At 41.9% G+C, this 18,627-nt stretch overlaps 2 protein-coding genes across 3 annotated transcripts in view; one reads left to right on the forward strand and one right to left on the reverse strand.

The window, feature by feature from the left end:
* TMEM62 (transmembrane protein 62) overlaps positions 1-6,269 on the forward strand; it is a 22,341-nt gene extending 16,072 nt beyond the window's left edge. The window contains exons 9-14 of the mRNA XM_083747067.1: positions 13-172; positions 1,343-1,456; positions 1,955-2,039; positions 2,725-2,829; positions 4,219-4,337; positions 5,219-6,269. Coding sequence (XP_083603193.1) covers positions 13-172; positions 1,343-1,456; positions 1,955-2,039; positions 2,725-2,829; positions 4,219-4,337; positions 5,219-5,536 — 901 coding nt within the window. The 3' untranslated portion in view covers positions 5,537-6,269. The remainder of the gene's footprint in view (positions 1-12; positions 173-1,342; positions 1,457-1,954; positions 2,040-2,724; positions 2,830-4,218; positions 4,338-5,218) is intronic.
* Positions 6,079-18,627, reverse strand: part of PTGR2 (prostaglandin reductase 2) — a 27,838-nt gene continuing 15,289 nt past the window's right edge. The window contains exons 7-10 of one of the 2 annotated variants that reach the window (XM_083747689.1): positions 17,091-17,212; positions 16,159-16,246; positions 10,756-10,795; positions 6,079-9,971 (exon numbers count right to left, since the gene is read on the reverse strand). In XM_083747689.1, the coding sequence (XP_083603815.1) occupies positions 9,907-9,971; positions 10,756-10,795; positions 16,159-16,246; positions 17,091-17,212 (315 nt within the window). In that variant the 3' untranslated portion in view covers positions 6,079-9,906. The remainder of the gene's footprint in view (positions 9,972-10,755; positions 10,796-16,158; positions 16,247-17,090; positions 17,213-18,627) is intronic. The other variant, XM_083747690.1, reaches the window with a different exon arrangement.

The raw sequence follows: 18,627 nt of genomic DNA on the forward strand, positions 1-18,627 counted from the left end.
TCTTTTACTTAGAATTTTGGCATTCTCTCCTTCTCCTATCAAGTTTGTCAAGGTCAGCATTGATGGCATTCATCTGGGGAATGCTGTTCATGTGTCTGGACCTCTCTATGTACTGAAATGGGCCCCTCAAAACTACAGTGAAGGGTTTCATCAGATAGAAGTGGCAGTTCAGGTGAGTTCTCTGCTGATGCTTATAAATGTATCATACATTTTATAGCATTCAAACTACTGGGAAGAAATGCATTTAAGAGCAAGTTTTTGCTTGGAAGAGCAAGGTCAATCCCTGTTCATCCACGATTACTTATTGATTGATGCCGGGCAAATTATTATTTCTCATCCTCATTAAAATGAAAGCAGTATAAATACCACAGAGTTATTCTGGATGACAGAGAGCAAGAACATATAATGGCTTTTGTGTATTTTATGCTTGCTTTCCGAGTATTTATAGTAGTGTAATCAAAGAAATGGAAGGTGAGGCTATGCAAATAGAAGCATAGCCTTACTAATTATCTTACTAATTATCGGTTAGGGTCGTGAGCTGTTTAGAGTCCTTTTATACAAGAGGTAATTCTTATGATCTGGAGATTGGGTTTGTTTATTTATTTTTAAAATAAATGCAGAACCATAAAATATCAAGGCAGTATACAATAAAATACGGGAGGGGCGGGTAAACCCCACCCCACATAATCACAAGACACGTGCACCATTTAAATGGCAATGTCCATCAACTGGGGGGCAGCCCCCTCAAATATTTTATTGGGGGGCAAAAGAACCTCGGCCCTTAGGAACTGGCTCCTACGCTCAGAGCCAAACGCAGCACTGCCAAGTGATACTGCTTTTGTGGCCAGACCCAGAGGCATTCTGGCTGAGGTAAGATGGTGGCTGCTTCAGCCATGTGGCCCAGTGCCCCTCTCAGTACCAGCCCTAAAATAATGAGATACTATTAATAGGTGCCAATGTTGGCAATGGTGGGCACTCTTGAGTCCTTGGGCGTTGGTACTTGCTCAAGAACGCTGGTGTCATCCCTGCTTCATATAGACTCCTTTCCACTTTCTTCTACAAAAGTAAACCACAACGATCACCTTATCTGGCGAGAAAATAAAATAACTGTGCTTGGGAATACTTTGCAGTCCAATATCCACTGCCCACGACACAGGATGCCCAAACCATCACTGGTTGTGATCCCAGGTTCCCTGCAATATACATACCTGCCCTCCCACTCATATGTGCATGTTTACACACACACCACAGAATGATGGGCTTTTCACTAGTAAAGATATTGAGCTGTTTTGCTATCGCACATTTGAAAGTCTTGTTTATTTCTTTGTGTTCCCATATTTAGGATGCCAGTAATAGGAATGCCACTCGGCTTCATACGTTTGCTATGGAGGAAAACCTCTCCCTCACATTTAACCTTCTGGCATCTTGGGTGCTTCTTACTGACCTCTATGTATTGGTGAGTATTCCAGAGGGCGAAAGAGTGAGTGAGTTGCATGGGGACAGATGTTTCTTTAAGACACTTCGCCAGCAACTGCTTTTTTTGGCAGTTTGCAACAGCTGAAATTAAAAAATAAAGGTAACAAAATCAGCTAAAACAATGTAGAAAATAAAAGGTTGTCAAATACACAGGAGCCTTAATGCATCCAAAAGTGTTCTGGATAAGAAAAGTTTCGCATCCTTTCCAGAGTCCTTGTGGCACTATTTTAAAAGAAGAAAAGATTAAAACTCATGGAAAAGATCACCATGCTGGATTTGACTTTTGCTGTGGGTGGGTGTGATCTCCTTTCCCTCTTGATCCTTTAGTATTTTTTTGGTCTATTGCCTTCAGTGATTCCCAAATGGTGGTATGGTAAATAAATTTTATTCTCCCACCACATTAAGAGAGATCAATATTGTGGGGCTGTGTTTGGCTTACAAAATATATATTTAAAAAATTATATTCTTTCTTTTTCAGGTTCGAGTAGTGTTTGTACTAATGGTTGTAGTTCAAATTGCCTTGTTGGTTATTTTCCGGTATCGAGGAAAGCCTAGACTTAAAAGTAAGAGAAATTCTTTTTCTTGAACACAATTTTGATCCTTCCTTACCTTTTTTCTTTTTCTTTAAGTACTGGTACTTTAAATTAAGCAAATGCACCAGTGTGATTTTCAGATTGATACTACCCCTGCCCCTTTAAAAAGAATCTAATAACTTCTGTAGGCTGAGTATTCTATTCTTCAAAAGATAGATACCAATGAACAGCTAAATTGTGGTTTGGTTTGAAAATGTCAAATGTCTCAAAGACTTCAGGAATACGTGTCCATGCATCTTGGATGGATTTTGGGCGCAATCTACTGGGAAGTTTTCTCGCACCACATCCCATTGATTTCAGCGAATGAATCTGTCCTTTGATGGTGCTGTAAGAAGAAGAAGAAGAAGAGTTTGGATTTGATATCCCGCCTTTCACTCCCTTTAAGGAGTCTCAAAGCGGCTAACATTCTCCTTTCCCTTCCTCCCCCAAAACAAACACTCTGTGAGGTGAGTGGGGCTGAGAGACTTCAAAGAAGTGTGACTGGCCCAAGGTCACCCAGCAGCTGCATGTGGAGGAGTGGAGACTCGAACCCGGTTCCCCAGATTACGAGACTACAGCTCTTAACCACTACACCACACTGGCTCTCACTAAAAAGTTACTGTATTTCTGTTTTTAAAGTAGGGGACTTCAAATTAAAAGTTTGTTTCCTTTTTAGGACCTCTGGGCAGAGCAATGTGGGCTTCCTTTTCTCTTCACATTTTGAGCAAAATCAACTTTTTCTACCACTCATTTCTCCTGTTGAGCTTCTATACTCTTCTGGGTAAGATGCAAACAGGCACAGCGAGTTCATGGACATGCCAATAGAGCTTCTAGCTCAAAAACCTCAATTATGTTGTGTTTAACTAAATAATGGCTTGTTTCTTAAAAAAACCATGCATTTGCATTTTGTAAAATTTATAATTCAACTCTTAACGTGGGGCAGAAAACATCTGTAGGGTACCCAAGCTTGCCTGAATAGTGATTAGAAATAACTTGTAAATTTCAGGAGATAATTTGTTAGACATCATATACAGTGGTGCCTCGCAAGACGAAATTAATCTGTTCCATGAGGCTCTTCGTATAGCGGTTTTTTCGTCTTGCGAAGCAAGCCCATTGACAGCTTAGCGGATTAGCGGTTTAGCGGCTTTTAGCGATCAGCTGTTAAGCGGCTTATCAGCGGATCAGCTGATAAGCGGCTTAGCGGCTTAGGAAAAGGGGGGGAGGGAAAAAAACCCACAGGAACTCGCAAGACATTTTTGTCTTGCAAAGCAAGCCCATAGGGAAATTCGTTTTGCGAAGCGCCTCCAAAACGGAAAACCCTTTCGTCTAGCGGGTTTTCCATCTTGCGAGGCGTTCGTCTTGCGGGGCACCACTGTACCATGTAGGAATGTTTTCATATTTGGCAAGCTACACGTTTTTGTAAGAGGCATTGAATAACCAGTGGCGTAGCGTGGGGGGTGCAGGCCGCACCGGGCGCAACATCTGGGGTTTAGGGTTAGGGGGCGCAAATTACTTGCCTTACTTGCTGACAACCCACGCTACGCCACTGTGAATAACAATCCCAAGACACCAGAGTATTGTGCTTACTAGTGCTGCCCAAAACAATGCTAGTTCTTAGAAATTAAACAAAGCAGTGCAAGTTGAGCAGTGCTTTTAAAAATGTGCCAATCAGCCCTTATTGCTACAGTGTACTGTTTTAAGATTTAGCACTTCTAATTTTGTAAAGTAGTTTACAGATTTGGCCACTCTGAGTGACTTGCTATGGCAAAGGTGGGGCACAACCCCGGTTTCCTAGATCCAAGTCCAGCTTTCTAGCTACTTGATCACAGTCGCACTTAGGAAATGTCTGAAAAAATACTCATCTCCCACCTTTCCTTGTGCAGTTCAAGGAAGCTCACCCAGATCACGCAATGCAATAAAATTAAGGGTTCTGTTTTCTGCCTAAATTATAAATCCAACAAAATCTAACCTTTAACAATATGTCACTGCTTATCAATTGCATTATTTACACTAATACCTTACCTGGCTATCTGTTTTTGTTGTCATGACTTGTTTTAACGGATATTGGACAAAAACATTTTTTCCTTAAGACAGTGATTTGGGGGCTAGGTAGGCTAGATTACAAGTTGTTCTTGTCACATTCAGTGTAATGCACTTTTCTTCTCTATAGGGCCCTGGTTTATTGGTGATATTATAGATGGACATCTGGGCGCCTGCTTTTCCTTTGGAGTAATCGTTGATGGCCATTTCTTTGAAGGCAGTACAACCTTCCTTGTTGGAATTATGCAGGTAGGATTCTTAGTAAACTGGTTAACAAATAGCCTCTTGTTTGATGTTTTTTGAAACATCTCATTTGAAATAAATTGTAGTGAGGGGGGTCAACCTAAATATTTGTTTTGAGGTTGAAATGAATATGATATGTTTTAAGCAATAAATCTAATAGACTAGGGCATTTTATGTGTTATTATCATAGTCAGAGTTGTTCCTGGGAACTAATAGGAAACCAGTGTAGCTTGCAAACATCAAAGTAACATGCTCCATGAATTGGATCCCAGCTGAAGTTTCCAAACATTTTTTTAAGGGCAGCCTCATGTAAAGCACATTGCAGCAGTCCATTATTGCTATCATGATCATCATCCAGCCTGGATGCAAACTAGGCATGTACAACTGTAGCCTGATCTGCCTTTTCCTGGAAAAGGGAGTATTGTAAGAATACAAGGCAACAATCTCTTAACATGTTTTTCAAAATGTCTTTGCATCCCTTCTTGATGGAACTGCTGCATTCTGCAGGAAAGCACCCACTCAGCTGTCCTGTGTGTGTCTTTGGGGGATCACAGAATTGCACAAAATGCAAGGCAAAATGATGGTATTGTCTAGAGCAGTGTTTCCCAACCTTGTGCCTCCAGATGTTTTTGGCCTACAACTCCCATCATCCCTGACCACTGGTCTTGCTAGCTAGGGATGATGGGAGTTGTAGGCCAAAAACATCTGGAGGCACAAGGTTGGGAAACACTGGTCTAGAGACAACTAAGCAGAGTCTGGAATGCTTTCAAATGGGATGGGGGGGCATGTGTTGAGATTCTTGCATTGCAGGGGATTGAACTAGACGGCTCTTGGGGTCCCTTCCAGCTGAATGATTCTATGGACCTATATCTATTTTGTCTTGGCAGGTGGCATTCTTTAACCTACCATTGATGGCATATACATGTTGGTGTCTATTGCTGCGTTGCCAAGGATACGGCTTTGGCTACTATCTGCGTCATGCCAAACAGTGGCCCATCCACCTCAGCATGGCACTCCTGTTTTTGTGGCAGGTCTATTCCTGCTATTTCCTGTTGAAGACATATGGAACTGTGGCTTTCTTCTTATCTCCACTGAGAATGTGGACTGTGGGCCTAACCCTCTTTCTGGTTTACAGAACCTGGACATTGCAGTCTTCTATGCTGAGAAGCTATATTGTTGAAATGAAGAATGCACAAAGTTCTTAATAGGCTGCTTTTAGGGCAACTGAAGTACCATTTCACTTAAATTGTTAAGTGGTGAAGCTGTGACTGCAGGTCTGTGTAGATGCTATCTCTGCAGCCTGAACAACTGAATGTGGAGGCTTGGAGCTGCCCCTAATTTATTTCCGAAGTGCGGCATAATAGGATGTTCAGTTACACAAAGCTGTAAAGTGATCCGTAATGTCTTTCCCAGGAGCTGCTTCCTTATTACATTTGTAATTTTGTTTTGAATTGCTGTCACCTTCATGTTGAATGAAGTTCTCAAATGGAATATTGTAATGGAATACAATTGCTTCTACTTTTCGTTTATATCTGGCGCACGATACCTGTGTTTATATAAGGTGCTCTGGAAGCACACGCTGTTATGGATTTGGCCATAACAGAACAATCATATTACTTATATACCAGTATATTGTATTGACCACAGTTTAAAGCACTTTTTTGTTTTTGTTTTGGTTTGGTTTTCTTCACCTTCTGCACTTTTACTTCCCCACTGAAATTTTCAATGATTTTTAATTTTTTAAAATAAGAAAGATGTGAGCTACAGGCTAGAAGCAAAGCTTCAGGCTGGGAAGCCAGATAGTCAGAGGGATATTTGATTTCTGTTTTAATCCAAGGCTGCTGCTATGGGGGAAAGTAAGGCCCTCTTGGGGTGTTCATGCTGTGAACCCCTCCATCATAGGCTCAGGTTGTAAATAAACCACATATCATAAAGACACCACAGTCTCTGCTGTGCCTCATTCCGAAAGGAAACATGAACTCCTTGGTAAGCTCCTAGAACGTGCAACAATACAAACAAGATTTCTTCATGCTGCCACAACTTTTATTTGGATATTTAGTGACAAAGCCAGATCTAGACACAAGCTGATTCTTTAACAGCAGCATGTCGCCATCTAGAATAGACTAAATTCCACTTCCCTGAGCAAATGAATCACTTATCTGCAGCACCTCTGTCTTGCTAACATTAAGTTTGTGTGTTGGCCCCGATCCAGCTCATCACTGATTTTGCAGTTCTGGTATGTCACTTTAATAAGCTGAGAATGAAAACTAGAGTTAGAAGTCATCTGCATGCTGGTGACCCTTCAAACCAAATCACTGAATGACCTCTTCAAGCAGCTTCCTATTGAAGTTAAAAAGCCCTGGGAGTTGCTATATTGGGGGGGGGGGATTAATCCTGTGAACACTGGTGGAATCTTAATGCATGCTCACTTCGAGGAGTACATGAAATAGTGAATTAAGTGGTATTACGTACGCAATTTTGAAAAAATGCAAACTTCATACATCCCTATTCTCCACACATGTACATACAGCACACTAGACATGCAGTCTCAATTCATATATAAACACTCATACATATGTTCTCTTGCCACATTTCCAGCCCTCCAGGAGTGGGGTAAGAGTAGCTGGAAATTGCACCTTTTATTTTGTACAGATCAGTCTATGCAAAACACCCCTCTGGTTGCCCTTTATAAAGCATCTTTCTCAAAATAAAACAGAGCATTCAGAGATGTGACACCTCCAGTCGCAGTGCTAAGCACCACCACTCTGCCTCTCCCCTGCTTTCTCCTTAAGAGTAAATGACAGCTCCCCTCCCATAGCTCTGGAATGAGGTTAGGGGGGAAATGCTGCCTTTTATCTCTTAGCTCTCTGCTGAGATTAGAAATATAATATCAGTCTTAACTGCTCCATCAAAATCCACTCTTATGAGGCAGTCAGAGGGATGTTTTATCTCCTGAGCAGAAGATAAAGCACTTTGTCTGCTCTTTAAAGATCACACTACAGAACAGATGGAGTTTTTATCACCCGATCAAGGCAGGAGATAAAGTTGCAGGGGAGGCTTGGCTGGTTTGAGTCAAGCTCCCCTCGCTATAAGCAAATATCAATGTGTGTTATTTAGTTCTTCCCCTATTACTGCGCTACTATAGTATTGGGCACTGGTGTGCCTACAAAAGGCCTCAAGAGTAAGAATCCTTTCAAAAATTCACAATGCACAAAAAAGGCTGTTTGCTCTTCTTACTGAGTTTGTTTGTAGTGGCTCAGCCTCTCCCTTAAATGTTTCCATATTCCACTGGATGCCAAGAGTAGACACCCATCCGCCATATGTTCTGAACAGAGGAGAGGTACACAGGTGTGGTAACAGCTGATGTAAGTAGCTCTTTCCCATTGGTGGGAGAGGAATGCCTGCACCATATGAGGACACTGACTTCCCCCCCCCCTTGTCTTTTTGCATGTGGCAGCCATTTTGTGTTATGCCCCTACAGCACTTTCTCAAAATTCCCACTCTGCCTACTGCCCCCCCACAAGTGGGCAACCTCTGAAAGTTGTCTTGTTTTCGAAGATATCAACAGTTATTTTATTACAATTTATTATGTTAGTTGATTTCTACCAAAAAAGTCCCAAAACAATGCAAGTTAGAATACAGACAACGTTGAAAAGCAGAAAATTTAAAACCACAATAAAAATTCCTAACAAGCTCATCCAGGAATACATCAAGAAAGGTAAGTCCTATCCCACCGAAAGATGAGCCCCATAGTAGAGACTAAACTGCACAGCTGTATTCCTGTTACATTTATATATACTTTGGCACAGTATTAATACCCATAGAAAGAACCTAAAGGTAAAGGTACCCCTGACCATTAGGGTCCAGTCACGGATGACTCTGGGGTTACATGCTCATCTCGCTCTATAGGCGGAGGGAGCCGGTGTTTGTCCGCAGACAGGTTCCAGGTCATGTGGCCAGCATGACTAAGCCACTTCTGGCAAAACCAGAGCAGCACACGGAAACGCCGTTTACCTTCCCGCTGGAGCAGTACCGAGGTTATCTACTTACCGGTACACTTTGACGTGCTTTCACACTGCTAGGTGGGCAGGAGCTGGGACTGAACAACGGGAGCTCACCCTGTCGCAGGGATTTGAACTGCCAACCTTCTGATCGACAAGCCCTAGGCTCTGTGGTTTAGACCACAGCGCCACCCGCATCCTAAGGCGTATTAAACCCATTCTTGGAGTTGAAAGTAATGGCTTCTGTTTGCCAGTTTTCTTTTGAATATAAGAGATATCTATCTCACAGGAAAAACATGGGCTTCCTTCAGTATGATCAGGCACAGAGTCATCATGCACCAGCTACCAATTCCAGTTCAGAAAGGGTGTCATTCATTCAGATGCATGAATTTAGGGTTACGTAGTAGTGTACTCCAATAATGCTGTAACAGATCTAGTGGGATAGGAGAGCTGAAAATAATGTCAACATATTTCACATCTGGCGGAATCAGGTATACACTTCCAGACTTAATGCTAAATACATTTCTTCTGGTAAATGAGCCACCATAGACGTGAGAGAGTTGTGAAAATTGTGTCCCGGACTTTTTAGACTCGTCTACCCATGTACTATCTGAAACCAAAAGGGAGCATTGATTGCCAGATGCGAATTCTCCCCCCCCCCCCAGCTCTCCTATCCCATTAATCAGCTCCTGCAGAATTTCATCACTGAGCAAGTAGATGAACCTTAATTGCAGTGCTGGTAATTAACATTTGTGTAGCTCTTGTGTGTTCAAAGCATTTCATATATAAAATCTCATTAGTCTTACAACAAACCTGTAAGCTAAGTCAGTATTATTATCCTTCACATTGTAGATGGGGACAGGTGAAGCTGAGTTTACCTATGCTTACCTAGCAAGATCATGACAGTTCAAGATTCAAACCAGGCACCTCCCAAATTCATTGCATTAGCTATAACACTACACAACTCTTATGCTCCTAGCCACACACTTTCCTCTATCTTTAACCCCAATAAATACAATGTGATAATAAAATTTGTGGTGTGGCCTGTTCTTACAAAATTTGATTTCTTTTGCTGCATACAATAAATGATATGTATACTCTAGTTTGGGCAAGGTTGTGAAGAACTGAAAGAATCAGGTTACTGTACCTAGAAGGACACTTGATCACATTAATCAAGAAGCCGTTATAACTTTTTTTAAAAAACAGCTTTAACAGCTGTAGTATCAGAAGCATTTATCTTTGTCCTCTCACATCTAGTAGCAACCGAGGTATACTATAACAGTGTGGCACAATTATTGCTAAATAGTAGTATTCAGACACTTGAGATTCAAGGGCAGCACAAATAATATTCTTACTTTTACAAAATTCCTGTCTTAAGGCAATGTGTACAGAAATACACAAGGAACATCAGATAAGGGGACCTGGAATCAAAACTTGGACTTGCCTTCTGTTAGTGTCACGACAGTGAGATAAGAATGTCAGCTATTAAATGAGAATACGAAACTAGAAACTTTTGCAAATAAAAGATGCTTTTTCTTCATAGTTGACACTCAGGAAACAGTACGATGACTTCTTTACTCAGAAACAAGCACTATTTGTTTCCCGATGTTGCCCCCGCTCATCATAGATTGGAAAGCAGCTACAATAAAACGAAAATAATTAATAAAAGAGCATTGTTCATTTTTTTTTTTTAAAAAAGAATCATTTCTTACTGGACTTAAATGTACTTGGTTTCTTTAATACCAAAACAATCATAATGCAAATATCAGTTTTGTGCCTGTAAAATGATTTTTCTTCTGGCAATTTTTGTAAGGTTAAGCAGTAATGCATTGTTAAAAAGGAACAATGGCTACCTGAGTTTTTTTGCTGCCCAACTATTTAACACAGTTAATAGATTTTATTCCTGTATAGATTTATAGTCAAATGCTTTTAAACTGAAGTAAATTCAGTTTAAATCAAACTCCTAAACTGTGTAAGGGATAAAGCTAGCATCCCATAGCTTTAGTGTTCATAGGAAGCCATATTTATAATGCCTATATTCAGGGCTGTTTTTTTAAGGGGGCACTCACAGGAACTCAGTTCCACCACATTCTAAGAAAGTGAGGGAGATGTTCATGGTGAGTTCTAAGACTTTGATTTCTAGAAAAACAGCACTGCTGACAGAGGCCCTCATGCAGCCAACTCCAATCCTCACTTGCCAGTTTACCCAATGGCCAGAAATGATGGGATATGTAGTCCAACCTCCTCTGTAGGGTTGGGGGTGGGGAAAGGTTGAAGAACATGCTTTACAACACCTGTTACCAGATCTTTTCAACTGGAGCTGGAAAGCCTGGGGCTGTCTACCTGCTTCTCCCACTAGACTATAGTTCACCCCTGCCCTGTACTTAAGGACAGGTAACTGGGAAGAACAAATAATACCTTACCTCCAATGTTTTCTAAGCCTTTTACTACAGTCTCTTTAGCCTGTAAAAGTAGAAAATAAGAAAGTATAAAGCGTTTGTTTTCTACTCTGGTTTTGTTTCCTAAAAGCAAACAGTTTTCAGCTCACTGGGGAATAAAAAAATATATCAAAAGAAGTTAGTTTTACCTCATCTAATTCACTAGAGTCAAAGATGAGGAACCTTTTTTGCTCTGGGGGTCAGATCTTCAGCCAGTCCCAACCCAGCCAGCCAATCCGCTTGCCAGTTACACGATTGACAGGGGGGTTGCCCTACCAATCTTTCGAAACCCCATGTGCAGGGTTCCCAAGCTTTGAACCCCAATGCTTTGCAAGCCACTCCATATTGTTCCTTTTGAGCTCTCATTTTGGAAGCTGAAAGCAGTCTAGATGATTAATTTTTTGTTTTTCTAAAAAAGCTTCTATGCTCATTGGATGAAATTGTTGGAGATAAGCAGTTTCCAGTGCACAGCGGAATGATGAAAAGTACGTGCCAACATGCTCTATATTACTTTATTTACACTTCAAAGCTGGTAATTTACAGAAAAACATCTTCCCTCTGCCGGAGCAGAGAAAGGCGTCCTCTCTCCTCTAAAGCACGGAGAGAATCACCCTGAACTGCAAAGAACAGTGAAAAACAGGAAACCAGTGTACGTCACATCCAGTCTCCTTTCCCGTGAGAAAACCCAACAGCACTTGACTGTGGAATGTAAACATTGTCTTGTGACAAGCACTTCGCTGCTCAGTGAAGGAAGCAGAAACCAACATCCTCCCCCTTTCTGTGAACATAACTGGGCAGCGTGTTCGTACAATATCAGTACAAACCCAACTTCTGCACATAGGTACAGTGTTGATCCCTTGATACAATCTTGGACAATACATCAGCAGGAATTTCATTACCTGGCATATAGGACACCGTTACGAGTCCCTTTTGAATACGTTCTCTAGCATGTTGAAACTTTAATTGCAAGTGCTTCGTGCTTTGCTTACAACCTTCAGAATTCAGCAAAGCCAAACATGCTTTGTTGTCCTGGTAAACCTGGATTGGACATTTGACAGGAATTTTCATGTCTTTGCACAATTGTAACAACCATTCACAATCCTTAAGTGAATAAGACAGTGCATTCAGTTCAGCTTCACAAGTACTTAAGCTAACTGTTGTTTGCTTCTTGCATGACCAATCAAATAGACCCTGATTGTACTTATAGCAAACTCCAGACGTACTTTTCCTGTCTGTAGTGTCACTTCCAAAACTTGCATCTGCAAATATCTCAAGACCACCAGACTTCTGATTGTTAAATCTCAGTCTGTAATGCATAGTGCCTTTCAAATACCGTGCTATGCGTTTCAGAGCTTTCCAATCCTTAACAGTAGGATTGTTGACTTGTCTGCTTAGCAAATTACAGCTAACAGCAATGTCAGGTCTTGAACATCTGGCAATGAAGTTTAGCTTGCCTAGCACATTTCTGTACAGTGTAGTATCAGAAAATGCTTCTTCAGTGTCATCTACCTGATAACCTGTTATCATCGGTGTGTCTACAGGGTTAGCATCCATCAGGTTTAGTTTGCTTAACACATCAGCAATTTTACGTGACTGGTGTATTAGAATGTTACCATCTTGATCTCTCTCTATTTCCAGAGATAGGTAGTTGTTTACCTCACCAAGATCTTTCATGTCAAAGTGCTCTTTCAATTGAGCTAGGGCATTATTGTACATTGTGACATCCTTCCAAAAGAATAAAAGATCATCAACATAAAACAAACAATACAGTTTCTTTTGCCCCTCCTCTTTGACAAATACACATGGATCAGCTTTCCCTTGCTTAAAACCTAGAGAAAACAATACTTCAGTGAGTTTTGTGTGCCAACACCGTGCACTTTGTTTGAGACCATAAAGGGACTTCTTCAGAGCACAAACAAATCCCTGTTTTACCTGTACGCCATCAGGTGGAAGCATATAAAGTGACTCATCTAGAGATCCGTACAGAAAAGCTGTATTCACATCATGGTGACTAATGTGTAGATTCTCTTCTGCAGCTAGCTTGAGCATAAGCCTAATGCTCTCATACCTCACGGTGGGTGAGTAGGTCTCGTGATAGTCTTCACCTGGTACCTGTGCAAAACCTCTGGCTACCAATCTGGCTTTGTGTCTGACTATCTTGCCATTTTGATCTGTCTTCGCTTTGAAGACCCATTTGCTTCCAAGCAGTTTCATTCCTGGAACTACTGGAACAAGGTCCCATGTTTTGTTCCTTTCCAAGGAATCAAGCTCAGCCTTCATGGCATTTAACCATGGCTCAGCTTCCTTTGAATCCAAATCCTGGATTTCTTGGAAACTTGAAGGTTCAAATACCTTCTTGGTGCTTTTAACAGCTGTTACTGCTATCTTGGCAAACTCATCAGCAAATCTCTTTGGAGGTCTGCCTTTTGTTGCTCTCTGTGACCTGCGAATTAGCCTTAAGTCTTCAACACTCTCCTCTTCCTTCTTAGGAGAAAAGTGACCTATTGTGAACAACGGTTCCTCCAACTCTTGATCAGAGCTTTCAGAGGGTCGCATAGAGGCTTTCGCACTCTTGAAATCCTCTGAATCACCCGATTCAGTTTCAGACTCAGACTCAGAACCTCCATCAGTGGGTGTGGGTTGTTGCGGTTGCTTTTGACTATCCTCAGTTTCATCACTGTCATCAGGATAACATTGGAAAATTCCCACATTCTCCCCCCACTTGGCATTGTACTCAACACTTCTTGTGAGCTTAATTTCCTTAGAGTCAGTCATCATTATTCTGTAAGACCCTTTCTGATAACCTAGAAAGATACCATGCAATCCACGCTTGTCTAACTTGGAGTTTTGTGGTGAGTGAACCCACATGTCAGAACCAAAAATTTTCATGTGTTTGATGTATGGCTTCTTGCCAAACATCTTCTCATAGGGGGTACAACCAATCGCTGAAGATAACCTGCGATTATAACTGTAAGTGAAACATGAGAGAGCTTCGGCCCAATAACTCTCTGGAAGATTGGCATCATGCAGCAAGGTTTTTAACCCTTGAAGCAATGTCTGATTTGCTCGTTCCGCAAGTCCATTCTGCCATGGCGAGCGAGGACTAGACAAATCGTGTTGAATTCCTTTCTCAGTCAGAAAAGCTTCAAACTGCTGAGAAGTGAATTCTCCCCCGCGATCACTGAAAAGAGTTTTTATCTTCTTATCATGCACATTTTCCAACCAAGCACAGAATTCCTTGAACCTAGGAAAAGCCTCTGATTTCTGCTTGAGATTGTACACATAAATATACCTGGAAAATGCATCAATGAGAACCATGAAGTACCTGTTTCCACCCAAAGAGGGCGCTAGTGGTCCAACCAAATCAGCATGAACAACCTGGTATGGTTCTGTAGCTTGCCTACTAGACACCTTACCTTTCGCAGCCATTTTCACCTTGTTTGCTGCGCATGCCTTGCACTTCATGTGGTACCTGCAGGGTTTAATAGTCATACCTTCAACCAAGGCAGGCATTTTAGATACTGCCTCAAAATGCAAATGACCAAATTTTCGATGAAAATCGTGAATACATTCTGCATGCAAACTTTTGTTAGAACCTGCAATGCAACAAGTGTCATCCTGCACAACATCATCAAAATACAAAACATACAAACGATCAACATATTCAGCATGCAATACATAATCATTTTTCTTTGTGATGATGCACCTTTTGTTCTTAAAGGAAACGTCAATTTTCCGCTCATTCAGCTGTCCAACGCTGAGCAGATTATGCTTGGCATCTGGCACATAAAGCACATCCTGTATCGATAAGTCCAAACTGTGAAGAACAACAGTTCCGTAGCCTTTACTGGGGATTGTGTGGTCATCCGCCTGGTGAATCGCACCTTCCTGCGGTGTAAAAGACACGAACAGTCGCTTATCGTTGCACATGTGGTGGGTCGCCGCTGAATCAACAACGAAGAAAGATCTAGACGTCTTCTGGACCTCTGCAACCTTTGGAGTGAAGCGTGAGACCATTGCCTTGTGCTGCGTTGTCCTGGACACCGGACCTTTGCCTTTGCCTCGGCCTTTTCCACGCGATGAGCTTTCGCTGCGCTGCTCTGTCTTGGCCCTGGGATATCTGCATTCCCTCTTCATATGGCCTAGACGTCCACACGTGTAGCATTTCACTGCCTTCAAAGCTTTGGCGCCATCTGGTGGTTCCACTGCACTCTGGGATGACGTCTGTGAAGACTCCCCCTTGCCCATGCAGCTATCACCCTGGCGGTCTGCTTCATTCTGAATCATGGCAGTATCACAGGCTACTCTGAGCTGAGCATGTGGCTGATTGGCATCAGATTCCCCACTTGCATCAGCCAGCCTTCTGCAGCTAGCCATCATGACTCTGGCATTAGCCTTCTGCGTCATCTCTGCTGCTTTAAATCAAGCTGCTTTATACAAGCTGCGTCTGTGTACAGCTGCAGCTGCTTCATTCCAAAAGCAAGTTCAAAAGTACTTTCGATTTCCAGCCTCTGCCTGTGAGCCTGTGCCACTCTGCTTATCTGCAGCTGCTGCAAAACCTCATTCCAAAGGCAAGTTCAAAAGTGAAAGTTCTCTCTGCTGTCTTAAATTCATGCTGCGACACTGCTGCAGCTGCTTTACTTTCGATTTCCCCCAGCATAGGAAAAAATTTATCCTTCTAGCCTTTTGCCTGTGCCACGGCAAAACCGGCTATAAAAGTTCAAAGTCCAGCCATAAAGCCATTAATTAGAAGCTGGCAGGCTGCCCGGAGCAGTAGCACATACCTCATCAAATCATCTTGACGCGCAGAGATATCGTCCGATCCGGCCCTCTGCATTCCGATCCTTTGCCGGCACTCCAATTCTTTGCTCCTTTGTTCCTTTGCCAGGAGCCCGACTTCTGGAGTCCATTCTCAAAACACTGCGTTTTTCTGGGCCCGGAACCAAATGTTGGAGATAAGCAGTTTCCAGTGCACAGCGGAATGATGAAAAGTACGTGCCAACATGCTCTATATTACTTTATTTACACTTCAAAGCTGGTAATTTACAGAAAAACATCTTCCCTCTGCCGGAGCAGAGAAAGGCGTCCTCTCTCCTCTAAAGCACGGAGAGAATCACCCTGAACTGCAAAGAACAGTGAAAAACAGGAAACCAGTGTACGTCACATCCAGTCTCCTTTCCCGTGAGAAAACCCAACAGCACTTGACTGTGGAATGTAAACATTGTCTTGTGACAAGCACTTCGCTGCTCAGTGAAGGAAGCAGAAACCAACATCAATAGGATATTCGAGGCACTATACAATGACCAGGACAAATGAGAAAAGCTGGTTTTCATGATTAAAAGCCAGAGCTGCAACCCATATGCAATTACCTTCAGATTTGTGTCATACCTTCAGTTTTCCCTCTTTGATCCATTGGCAGAGCTGCATAGTACTAGCTGCAAATTTCTCCACATAGTTCAGAACTAGAAATCTTTCCCTATGAAACAGGAGAATGGGTGTTTCATTCATTAGGTAGTGATGTTAGTTGAAAACATTTTAGATTTAATTCTGCGTGCAAGAGGGCATTACTACAGCAGTTACCAATTTAAAGCAGTAATTAGATTTTCTGGCCCAACATATCCATCTTTTGCAGAAACAACAGTATAGATGAACCCTAAATTGCCGTGGCACAACAAATCCACTTTAAAACAGCAATTGTTTGCAATTAGGAAAGTGACAGGGAAACCCTAGGCAAGCCTGTTCCAAAGAAAGTATCACTGAATTCAGTGGGGATTATTCCCAAGTAAGTGTGCATCCTCAGCGTACCAAACATCTCACAATATTAAGCGATATTGCAAAAGAAAACATTTCCCTACTTCACATACATTTATCCAATGAGCAGTTTATTAGCTGCTCATTTGTCCATGTGCTTCAAGCACTAGGCGCATTTCCCTCAAGAGTGAATGGAAGCTTTTCTTCCCAGCTTGTTTTCAGTCAAGTGGCTTCCTCACTGATGGTAAGCAACATGGATATTGGTTTCAGTAAATATCTGACTGATCTCTATTTTCAAATAAACATTTAGGGGACAACTTTCCATAAAGGTGCTGCAAGGCAAAGATCTAGTAAGTCTGCCCTTAGGACAAAAAAATATTAATATGGCCTTTTAAACTGTGGGGTTGTTGCTCTTGTTTGTTACTGGGTTGTGTATTTTTGTGTTTTGATATTGTAAACTTCCTTTGATCCTCAGATACAGAGAGGTATAGAAATTTAATAAATGATAATGATAATTAATAATAATGTGTTCAGCCCAGGAGGCGGCTAGGCCAATGAAGGAGAAATACCTTGTGATATTTCGCACTTTCCTTATTTCTTCTATTGCAGGAGGCAGAGGAGGGGGGTAAGGTACATCCTTGTTGTACTGGGAGATCTGGCCACATAAAATGATATGGCTATTTGGATTCATCTGTTGGAGACAAAATGAGAGTACTTTACTGCCTTGCCATAAAGGCTAAGCTGTAAGCAGACATAAAGTACATTCTGTTTCCATTGCTCTGTTCCTCGAGGAGGGACCTAGAGCTGCAGTGTTGAGTGCTTGATTTCCTTCAAGGAATAAGATCTGCCCCAGATTCTGCGAGCAGCAGTTGGTGGAAACAGAAAAGGGTGAGGTCTCAGCTACTGTGATAAAAGGACAAGGAAGTGGAAGTATCATGGAGCTCTAAAGGTGCCTCCTACAGACTGTCACTATTTCGTGGGAGGAATTCAAACACATATCGGAAGTCCAAATTTGCACAATTAAAGTTGATTAAAACTGGGCAATCCATACTGTGTTTAATGTGGATAGTAAGATTCCTGGACCTCCATTAATTCTCCCTTTTCCATACGATGTTTTCCTCCAAATCTTCACCTTCCTACACTTTCTCCTTCCTCAATCTGGATTTTCTTATACCAGATATATGCTGAAAAGGAGAGGGTATGAGAAGATCCACATTGAAGGAGCGGAATGTATGGGAAGGTCGTGATTTAGAAGAGAACATCATATGGGCGAAGGAGAATTAATGGAGGTACAGGGGCCTAACTATTTACATTAAACAACAGTATACAGTGGTACCTCGGGTTACATACGCTTCAGGTTACAGACGCTTTAGGTTACAGACTCCGCTAACCCAGAAATAGTACCTCGGGTTAAGAACTTTGCTTCAGGATGAGAACAGAAATTGTGCTCCAATGGCGTAGCAGCAGCGGGAGGCCCCATTAGCTAAAGTGGTGCTTCAGGTTAAGAACAGTTTCAGGTTAAGAATGGACCTCCAGAACGAATTAAGTTCTTAACCCGAGGCACCACTGTAGGTGAACCCTAAATTGCAGTGGCACAACAAATCCACTTTAAAACAGCAACTGTTTGCAATTAGGAAAGTGACAGGGAAATGCACTGAAAAGTAAAAGATGAACAAATAATTAATGGGAAGACGTGACTGTAAACATTATGCATGCAACGAGGATGAATGCTCATTGTCATATAACTGTCCCATTAACAAATAAGAAATAATGCTCAATAAAGACATGCCCTTCAGACTGGCGGGCCTTTTTGTGGGTGTATGTTGACACAATAGCAGTGCATTGATGGTAGTTTATACTGGTCCGTCCACACACCATTCTACTTAAATAGTTGTTCTGCAATACTTCCCAAGTGTTACTGAATTGTTGCTATCTGGAGGGGCAACTTTGCACAACAAAGGCAGGGCAGCCCGCACTCCCCCCACCAGCAAACCAGAACTGTCTGGTGGAGAAATGTGTTTGCCACTACCAATATTCTCATAGGGGAACCCCAACTGGCTTCTGAGAGACCCCAGTATGCAGTCTGAAAAAACTTGCTAAATGGCA

Source organism: Podarcis gaigeae, assembly GCF_964106915.1.
Source record: "Podarcis gaigeae genome assembly, chromosome: 1".
Lineage (NCBI taxonomy): Eukaryota > Metazoa > Chordata > Lepidosauria > Squamata > Lacertidae > Podarcis > Podarcis gaigeae.